The 10,666-nt window shown below is 36.8% G+C and overlaps 1 protein-coding gene across 3 annotated transcripts; it reads right to left on the bottom strand.

Moving 5' to 3' along the window:
* Positions 1-516: 516 nt before the first annotated feature.
* Positions 517-10,396, bottom strand: mapk8a (mitogen-activated protein kinase 8a). 3 transcript variants are annotated; one of them, XM_052572432.1, is made up of 12 exons: positions 10,173-10,396; positions 8,480-8,648; positions 8,266-8,395; positions 8,119-8,177; positions 7,795-7,933; positions 6,684-6,849; positions 5,193-5,264; positions 4,802-4,984; positions 4,374-4,498; positions 3,577-3,640; positions 2,840-2,917; positions 517-2,707 (listed from the first exon to the last, which is right to left on the bottom strand). In XM_052572432.1, the coding sequence occupies exons 2-12, from the start codon at positions 8,599-8,601 to the stop codon at positions 2,691-2,693; spliced, it is 1,155 nt and encodes a 384-aa protein (XP_052428392.1). In that variant the 5' UTR covers positions 8,602-8,648; positions 10,173-10,396; the 3' UTR covers positions 517-2,690. The 3 variants fall into 3 exon arrangements, with proteins under 3 accessions (XP_052428392.1, XP_052428391.1, XP_052428390.1); XM_052572431.1 differs by lacking the exon at positions 5,193-5,264 and adding an exon at positions 6,252-6,323 and having other exon boundaries at positions 517-2,702; positions 10,173-10,395; XM_052572430.1 differs by having other exon boundaries at positions 517-2,702; positions 10,173-10,394.
* Between the last annotated feature and the right edge of the window lie 270 nt (positions 10,397-10,666).

Genomic DNA, 10,666 nt, shown 5'->3' with positions numbered 1-10,666 from the left:
TTGCCTCAAGAAGTATGTACATTTGAGCTTATATTTACTATATTTCATGTGCTTGCTATTTGTTTTCTGATCAGTGTTTATATGTGAATAAAAGCATAAAAGATTAAAAGTAAATCTGTTCATCATATAAGCAATTGTGTCTATTTAGAACACTTGGATTAAACCACTTGATTCAAATAAATATCCTTTATTAACTTATTAAAATGCATCAAAAGTTTTGGTGGAATGGACTTTAAAAAGAGGGACAGAAATAATTTTTTTTTATACCTTAAAGGGATACATTTTAATTTTAAGGTGAACCATTCCTTTAATCCGCGCTTTGAAGATGAATGAAAGTCTCAAGCGGTTGGAATGATAATTTTTGGATGAAGTAACTCTTAAAAGTCTTTAATATATGTGGAAAGCAGCAACAATTTCCAAAGTTAAATAAAGTTGTTCATGGTGAAGAATTTTAAACTAAGAATAAGTTCTTGGAGAGGACACAATGATGGGAGGAGAAACAACACACAAGCAAACCAATTTTCCAACTGTTTATTTCCATTTTTCCAGTTGTTATGATGTTAACAGTTGAATTTCAGTGCATTCTATTGAGGTGGTAATCTGCTAACCCTAATATAAAACAACTGCATCAATTTGTGAAGTCTAATAAACCCAACACCATGATCTTATAGTTCTTGTACAGTGTTTTGGACTCAAAATCAAGTGCTAAGAAGGTCATGCAAGATACTGACCACCGTTGAGACTGGGGATGAGAAACTTTTCTTCTCCATTTTTATTATTCTCTTTTCTTGGACAGAACCCTTCCAAAAATGTTCGCATAGATGTCGAGTCTGAAATAACATGGTTCATTGTTCAGCTTTGAGTTACTGCACATAAGCTGAAGAAAACAAAAAACAGTCTAGAATAAATAAAGACACACACTTGTTGAATTGTACATACAGTACATTCTCACAGATCCAATCTACAGACACTTCAACACTCCTATTTTTCTGAATAAATAAATAAAATGAAATCAAGGTTACAGTAATACTTGTAAAATGTGAGCTGTATGGCATCAAGTGTGAGGTAGTTCAGACTCGACCTTTAAATGGCTCTTGTGTTTCATGCCTAAAAGCTTTTGCTTTTTGCAGTTCCAGCAGGCTCAGGGTTCCCATGCAAGTATGTAGGGCTTAATATCATTGCCACTGTTAAGAGCACTTAAAACAAAACAACAATAATATAAAGTAATAGCAAAAGATTTCGTTTTTTACCCTGTGCACAGGCAAATAAATCCAATGGGCTGAACCCCATATGTCATAAACATTCAGATTCAACTTAGGCCTATTCAACATTCTCTCACCTTCAAATTCTAAAGCAAACATAAAAAACCCTCTTCCATGATATATCTTAAACTTTTTATCAAATAATGTGTGGAGCTCCACAGTTTTCAATGTCATAAGTTACAAAGCAAATACGTACACAGTAGGTCAATCCCCAAAACAGTAGGTCCCTTTCATTTACAGCACATTACATGCCATTAAAGACCTGACAGGAGAAAAAAAAAAACTAATTAAATATCTAAAGATCTGGGTTAATTTCACTGTTGTACAAAAATAAATAAATAAGTAGCTTAACAACTCCGGAATATTAAAGAAATGAACCAGTGTAAATTTTTGTTGGTGTTCCAAAATTTCGGACTCAAATTTCAAGCAACAAACCTTATCAGGGTTTGGAAAAATGTTTAGATAAAAACTGCAAAACTGCAATGATACAATCACAGCTAATGAAGCGCGATGCTTGTTCTATAAGCAGATTTTGAAGGGCTAAAACATTTTTTTTTAATATAAATTATTAAAATAAAAATAAAAAGGTGCTGAAATCCTAGGTAACTAGGACTAGGACAAGAACTAGAACACCACAGACATACGCACAAGCACATCACATTTCACAGTCAATCAGCAGCAAAACTATTCATGAAAAAAGAACAGCCTGGTAAAATAAATCAATGTACATATAAAAAATATTGTTTTTGGATGTTGTGAGTTGTTATATCTAAATGCAACTGTACAAAATTTAAATAATATGTGCTGCGCAACAACATGACCCAGAAAATGCCACCTCAGGCAAGTTATGTCAAAAATGTACTTAAATAGCTGATATTAATTTGTGCAATATGGTTATGTCCATTGTAATATACTAACATGGACTTGTTTCTAAAGACTTTCATATCCCAAGTGACCAAGAAAATTAAACACTGACCAGGAAAAAGACTCAAAATAAATACATTTGAGAAAATATATTCACAACTCAATCTTTACAGATTACCTTCCAAAATCACTCTACGACGACATGACAAAATACTCTAAACGTAGCTTATAAAAGAAGAGATTTGTTAAGGAGTTCCCTATCATCGGCTGAGCCTGTTAGGGCTGTCGCTAAAAAGATAAAACTGTGTAATTATTTACAGCATCTAGAGCGGAACTCAAAAAAAGCCATCCCCGACCCAAAAGAAAGTATTAGACTGGCCTAAATCTGATACCATGCCACACACAGAGAATCTCCGGGGGAAGGTGATAGTCATCTGCAGCAGCTCAGGGGTCCCGCAGAGGCCTCCAGGCTGCTGTCTGTGTCTGAGGCCACGGTGGGCTCTGTGGACATTGATGAGACGTCATTGATGGAGGAAGAGGAGGATGGCTGGGGTGAGCCGTTGATCACTGCTGCACCTGTGCTATGTGAAACACAACAGTCGGTTAGATCAACCAAACATGATGTGTGAGTATATGCAAATGTAAAAATCTATTTCATTAAAAACATAATGAACATAATTTGCATTAGACTAAGAGAAAATCGTCTTACTAACCTATAGGGGAAGGCTGACCTCGAATGACACCGTTTTTCACCCGTTCTTCCCAATCCAGGACTTCTTTATAGATCAGCTCTGTAGAAGACAAAGAAAAAACTATTTGAATATAACTCGAGAGAAAAAAAAACAGACGCCTAGACATTTTTTATCTAAATAAGCCATTTAAGGAAATAAAGCTTTGTAGGAATTTCATTGGGGTTTAATTAAATTAAACAGATGCATAAAATCTGGGGAAATATCTATAGTAACTTGAAAACATGGTAATGAACACCAGCATTTAATTACATGGATGAAAGGGATTGATATTAAACCAATTGTTTTGTTTTACTCCAAACGAACTGATTCACTAAAATGAATCAAAGCTAGTTTGTCATTGGAAATTTAAAAAGCAGCTGAGCTACTGTCATGCAGCTGAAAAAGTCAGTTGCATTATTACTTAGATATTTACTGTCATACGTTGAACAGATGAACGAAGTCATGGAAACTGGCATGGTTTAAGTTGATAGCACACGCTCCATGAGTAGAAAGAAACATCACTCTTTCTAATTTAAGCAACTGCCGTCAGACATTTAAACATGCTGAGGAGTTTATTAACACTATTCAATCAGGTGACCCCTGCAGACAAGATTTCGACTGCGGGTGCAGTGGGCAAATCATGTTGGTTCTCAGCCTCTGGCACTTTCCTTTTGCATCGGATTTCACTCTGTGAACTTTAAATTAGAAAAACAAACCACCTTTCCATTCCTCCACTGTGTGTTCCCTCTCATCGAGCTGTTTGTCTATGATTAGAGGAGGTGGCTGAAAAGAGAAAGAGAAGCACATATAATTATACTGGGGAGAAAAACAATCAATGTGTTGATTATGAGTTTATCTGGGGGGGGGGGCAGAGACTGTTGTGAGAACTAATAGATAGACTACTGTTGACAAGTATGAAGTCAGTAAGATTTATTGTTTTTGAAAGAAATTAATTTTATTCAGCAAGGACTTAAACTGATCTAAATAAAAAAAAATTGTCAATTATATTTATAATGTTACAAAACATTTAAATAAGTACTGTTCTTTTGAACAAAAAAAAATCTGAATGTAACAGAATTAACAAAAATATTAAGCAGAATTTTAATGATTTCTGAAGGATCATGTGACACTGAAGACTGAAGTAATTACGTCTGAAAATTTAGCTTCGTCATCATAGGAATAAATTACATTTTAAAATACACTGAAACAAAAAAACAAAAAACAGTTATTTTAAATTGTTAGAATATTTTACAAAATTACTGATCTTTGATCAGACAAATGTGGCTTTGCTGAGCATAACTGTTATATAATATAATAATAATTTCTTTATTTATTTAAATTTATTGTACAACTTGTGATAAAAAGGTTTAAAAATTGCAACCCTTGGTTTGAAGATTTGGGGAAACAAAATCCATAATCATTTTTGTAGACTTTTCATCAAAATTACAATGAGCTTGTATATGTACTTGACGGCAGTGGATTGGAAATTACTGTGTGTGAATGCGCATAAACTCACCGCTTCCACTTCAGCTGGGTCGTACCACACGTTAATGTAGGGGTGCCGCAGAGCTTCATCCACGGAGATTCGTTTGGATGCATCGATCACCAACATTTTAGACAGCAGGTCCCGTGCCTGGCTCGCTGCATAACAAATCACATCCAGTACAAAGTGTTAATGGTACTTCAGTTGTTCTCAAGTGGCTTGACATGTCACCTCAACCACACAGCAGATTATTCAGGCCACTCACTGTGCATGCACTGGAAATGATTCAAATTTTGAATTAGGCTGTTTTTCTTTAGCAAATCAGTCAGTTAAATGATGGATGAAATCTTTAATATTAACATTTTGACATGCCCATTTGCAAGCAGCGATTGCACAGCTGCCTAATTAAGCAAAATGCTCAAGAAATATTGTCACCCATTTAAATCTTCAAGCAGATGTACCTTTCAGTTTGTTGTTTTCTGAATCAGCAGGGAACAGGACATCGGGAAAGAGCTTCTCAAAGCTGTATCCAGTGTACCGCGGCCTGTTCTCCACATAGGTCCGCACAGACTGGTTGAGTTTCATCATGAACTCCTGGGATGGTGTTCCCAGCTGCTCGATGACTTTGTTCCACTGATCAATATCTTCAGGCATTAGAGGGTTAAGAAAAGTATAAACAGTCCTACAATATCTAAAATGATCATGTTGAAAGCTTTCGATAAATCCTGCACATTGAACCAATTCATTTTGATTGCTTATGCCATAGTGTACCATGGGAAACAAAGTATTGTGTTTACTAAAGAGAAGTGATGACCATGGAATGGATGGCACACGATAGACAGGTAAGGATACGATCTGAACCTGGAAACAACACACTACCTCTGACCATTTCAGCCATGATACAGCCAACAGACCATACATCCACTGAAAAATGAAATGAAAGTGAAATTAGCATGCAACACAGAGCTTAAAAAAGGGAGGCAAAATGATGATGAAATCAGATGGCAAGAGTGATGTGCGTCATGCAGGATCTGCCATGTCTAGCATGGAAAATCAGTGAGGATGGAGCACAGACGTAACAGAATAATCATGGCAACACTATAAATAACCCGGAAACGAGTTTCACAGTGCATTACAGGCCTGACCATTTACACTCATGTTGTGACTCACGATGGTGACTCATTAACTGATTATGATGGAAGGGAAAAAACATTGCACACTAATACAAATTTAGATTTATAGATTTTTTTTTACAGATGATGTAGGTTTTTTGGGACGATGGAACGGTGTGTTCTCAAACACCATCAAGCCACACTTGACCTACTGTAATGGTAAGCCTGAAAGATCCCACATATCTACCGAAATATACACTACTATTTAAACGTATCGAATTGGAAAGATTTTGAAAATGTTTTTAAACATCTTTTAAGCTCACCAAGGATGCCCTACTTCCTTGTCACGAGAACAGAACAGAGCAATGGCTAAATAAATATCAAAACAACTTGTACCAATGTAAAACAATAATTTTAAAAAGAATTAGAATATGATACAATATGAAACAAGCAGGTGCCAGTGTAAAAATTTTAAACTAATCCTTCAAAATAGTGGCATTCACAAAAATAATTCACCAAATTAGCCAGAAGTCAAAACTGCCCCTCACAGAAATAAATAAGGGAGTGAAATGCAAAATAAATAAAAGAGCTATAATCAAAACACAACCATCCACTGTTTGATGAACATACAGCATGCATAACAAAGAACACAATATAAAATAATATTCATTAAATTAATACCAATCTAAAGAGGGACTAAACAGTATGTCTAGCTCATCATGAGTAAACTGTCAAAATGACCACAAACAATTCTGGCGTCGAAGATGCATTTTTTTTTACTTGTAGGACTCAAGGATACAGTCCCTCCCAGGAAAAAGGATTTTGTGACGGACCATTTCTGCCAAAATGCAGCCCACAGACCAAATGTCCACTAAGCATGTGCAGCAGAGGGAAAGAGAGAAAACAGTTAAGCAGGAAGTCAGGGGTGTTAGTATTTTTGTACTGTTGCATAAGAGCTTTCTTTATTCATTATAGTTTGGGTAAGAAATTAATGAACACGCCAAGCCATTGTCAACTCATCACACACTGAACAGGCTTTACATTTCATCAAAGTGAAAACAAAAAAACAGAATTCCCCCGTGCTGAAACCGCAAAGCTATTAGTGCAAGGAAAGCATTAGAGAGGCCTATAAAAGCGTGAAATGAAACCTGCAACACGAGGATGATATTGGCCGTTAAGCATGCATAGGATATACCAACTAGGCATTCTGCAGTTTGTCAGCAGCACTGACCATTGGCTTGATATCCCATTCCCAGGATGACTTCAGGGGCTCTGTAGTAACGTGTCACCACATATGGTGTCATCAGCAGACCCGTAGCTGCCGTCCTGGCCAGACCAAAATCCAGGATCTTCAGGGTACAGTCTGACTTTACCACGATGTTGCTGGGTTTCAGATCCTAAAGAATCACAAGACAGAATATTACTCAATTTGCCATTTTTTCATGAGCTTAAATAAGTAAAAATATAAATGGCAGTCCAAAAGTCTGAGATCTAAGAAAACGTAAAACCTGAGAAGAACACACACAAAGTTTTGATATTTAATAAAAATAAAAATACAATTGTGAAATTCTTTTTAAATGTTTGCTGTCCGTATGATTTTTTAATAATTATAATTAATATAATTAAATAAATTGTGTGGGCTTTAGAAAGCGTTTTAATTGTGAGCAAATTGATTCACTATTTTTGGTTTCACTTCTGATGCTGTCTAACTGAAAACTGACCAACAATACAGTATATAGGGCTAAAGTGTATCAAAACTAATGATCTGTATTCCACTCTCAAAAAAAAAGTCTTTCCGCAATATTAACCTTGAAAAAGATGACTTATTTCCTTTCAGTGTTCCACTGTTTTCTCATCAGCTATCCACAGATCTGTCAGAGTGAAACCATTTTTATTCATTTAACGCTTGATTATCCTCAGCTGCAATTGAAATGTGCATATTTAATGTTCAAAGGTCGCCATTCATGGGACATGACGAAATTCACTGTATTAACATAAGGGTCTCCGGTCATATCTGCGCAAAAGCAGTACACTGTATAAGACAGAGGTAAAGTCAAGGTGAAACAGGACAACGATGTTTACTAAGGATCAATTGAGCGATTCCCTCCTGTCGTCTCTCAACACGTCCCTGCCTCAACAGCGCAATGCAGTCCACAGCAGCAGCTGCAATCAGGCAGTCAGGCAGGCAGAGGTCTGGCTTTTTGTAATCAGCCCAAGGGATGAAACCCCTCCCCCTCTCTCACCTTAACTGATTATTAAGCTTTTGCTGTCCGTGCAACCTTGGCTGTGTATGGCAGTCTTTTTGTTTAGGCGGACAGGTTTAAAGGCTAAAGAGCACAGACCCTGTGGATGATCCCCGCCGAGTGGAGGTGTTTTGTTCCGCACAGCATCTGGTACAACAGATAGGACAGCCGCTCGTGGTCCAGCTCCATCTGAATGACTTGGCAGAGGTTGGCGTCCATCAGCTCCATTACTAGGTAACTGTCGTCGGGAAAGGGGCGTGGCAAAAAAAGAGGGTGCAATGGGGGGGGGGGGGGGGGGGGTGTAAGGGAGGCAGAGAGGAAGGAGTGGGTGTGTGTGGATGTGAGAGAAAGGGGAGAAAGCATTACTGGGTATCAGCTGGGGTCTGGCATTTGTTACTGTGTAAATATATAACATATACTCACACATCTTGGAATTCTTCTAATGTTTTTTGTGGTGTAAAAACATTTAAGAGGCCTATTATCTGGAAATTAAAAAAGCATATTTATTAGACGGCTTATGCTATTTTTGCATACAACATGTTAAGAGCCCATTTTAGAGTCATGACTTACATTTTTATGGTTGACACACTTCATGAGCACCAGCTCTCTGTATGCACGTTTGGCATGGGTCTGATTCTGAAAAGGCCGGCTGAGTTTCTTTATAGCCACATTTCGCTCAAGGTTGTGGTCATACGCCGAGCTAAAAGAGAAAAGAATGCATGAAGCAGATGAAAAGATGCGGCAACTGTCTAACGTCCTTGATTTGAGGTGGAATACAACATACCAGACTATTCCCTGAGCACCCGAGCCAATGGGTCTTAGATTCTGATACCGCTTCAACACTGTGAATGTTGAATCACCCACATCTACGCTGTAGAACTCTTTTTCTCGCTTATTTTTGTTCATGGTGAAGCCGAAGTGTGAGCATCCGAACAAGGCAGACTTTTACAAACCTAGACCACAAAAAAAAAAAATCCACTATAATTTTGCAACTGTTGTGATATCTTCACCAGCGTAACACGATTTTCCTGCAGGATCTTTTTTTCTTGGCACAGCAGAATAAATTGAAAGGACAGCATAGAGTGGTCCTGAACCTCTTTTTGGCTCTGGGCTTTATCTCGGTGTCATCCAAAAGAAAATAACTAGAGCATACAGGTTTTAGAAACACAAGCACACATAGCAAGGGGACTCAAAAAAATATGCCACAAAAGAGTAGGGTAGTTTCCTAATAGCTCTTAACCTGAGTTAAAACAGCATGACCCACTTCCACAGAAAAATGCTTCCACATATTTAACCGTTTCTGCAAATGGCATAATATCAGGGATATTAAAAATGGCACAATTCACTGTGATGAAATGAAGTAGAACTAAATATGTCCAAATATGAAAGCATTAATAAACTGCATTTTGGATCCATAGCAAAAGAGAGAGACTTTTGTCAAGACAAGCTTTGATTTGTGGTTGACAATCAAGCAAGAAAAAATATAGAAATAAATAAACCAACCACTTTTTGGCATACAGGCTAATATTCAATACTTACACAATCAGGCACGCACAAAAACAAACCAGTTATTCAAGTAACACAATTTCTCATTTTAATCAGAGCCAAATATTAGTCTTCCAGGATAATAACACTAACTCACAACTACTTGTCACAATATTGCCAAAGAGAATCATTTCAAACCACAAGTATTATTATGAACAATAAAATAAATGAATAGAAATCACATTTGAGTAATTAAATTATTTATAAATTACAGAATTCAGGACAGTTTCACTAATAAAAGATGACTGACTACTGGCTAAACAAAAATACACTAGTTAAATGGATAATTGTATAGTTAGCTTGATATCTAGGCTATATACGGTCTAAACAATGGGATAAAATCCTGATTAAGACAAACTTTTATGGTTTCTTCATGCGATTTAACATTAGGACCCAGTTTCTGTTAGTTATAACAATTTACTCATCACACAGATCTAATAGGCAAATTTTGTCAAGCAGAAATCAATCAGCCTGTTGTCAAAGAGTGATATTTACATTTTATAATTTTGATAATATATATCCGAATTTATATGACAGCACAGGCCAGTAAGATACAATTAGATACACGAGAAATAATGTATAGTTTTTGTTCAAGTCTTTTACAGTGATCAGTATACATACTAAACACATAAGTAAATCAGCCTTTCTTATGTTTAATTCCTAAATAAATTCCATCCAGAAAACGCACACCGATTACAATGGGTTTCTGGCAATGTGATCAGTTTGACAAATACCATTATAAGCGATCTCACGTAACCCACGGAGCCCGGCTCATTTATTAGCCTCTACGTTAAAAAGCCTCATCATTCAAAACAGCGACATTATCCTATTATCGTCTCAAATAAAAGAAAATTAGCTGTGATGTAAACACACACCCTCCCCCACGTCGAAACAATACCACGCATTAAAACCACCTTAGAACGCTCACTTACCTGCTACGATTAAAATATAAACACTCCCTTTATCCTAAATGCCACTTAAATACCCGGACTCTTCAGAAATGATGAGGTGAAGACTCTATCGATTATTAATAGCTCTTATTCGGCTGCTGGTTTCGATAACATGACCTCAGCGTATTGAAAGCGCTTTCTTCCACTGGCAGCAGGCCTCGCGTGCACTGCGGACGACGTGCGCTCTACGTCACCAAACCCCCACGCGCTTCCGTGCCATCATCACGCCGGTCTATTCATAGAGACAGCATTCTATCTATCTATCTATCTATCTATCTATCTATCTATCTATCTATCTATCTATCTATCTATCTATCTATCTATCTATCTATCTATCTATCTATCTATCTATCTATCTATCTATCTATCTGTCTGTCTGTCTGTCTGTCTGTCTGTCTGTCTATCTGTCTATCTGTGTCTGTCTATCAGTCTATCTATCTGTCTATATGTCTGTCTGTCTGTGAATCTATTCTATT

The sequence above is a fragment of the Carassius gibelio genome, chromosome B13, assembly GCF_023724105.1.
Source record: "Carassius gibelio isolate Cgi1373 ecotype wild population from Czech Republic chromosome B13, carGib1.2-hapl.c, whole genome shotgun sequence".
Classification (NCBI taxonomy): Eukaryota; Metazoa; Chordata; class Actinopteri; order Cypriniformes; family Cyprinidae; genus Carassius; species Carassius gibelio.
Note: the sequence above shows the minus strand (reverse complement) of the source record. Positions and strands in the feature narration are given on the sequence as shown.

Bases quoted from the DNA above. Each gene is read 5' to 3' on its own strand.
- mapk8a (XM_052572431.1), bottom strand. From the start codon at position 8,601: ATGAACAAAAATAAGCGAGAAAAAGAGTTCTACAGCGTAGATGTGGGT. The intron at 8,396-8,479 runs GTATGTTGTATT...TTTCTCTTTTAG, and splicing joins GGTGCTCAGGGAATAGTCTG to CTCGGCGTATGACCACAACC. The intron at 6,850-7,794 runs GTCTGTGCTCTT...GTGATTCTTTAG, and splicing joins CGGCGGGGATCATCCACAGG to GATCTGAAACCCAGCAACAT.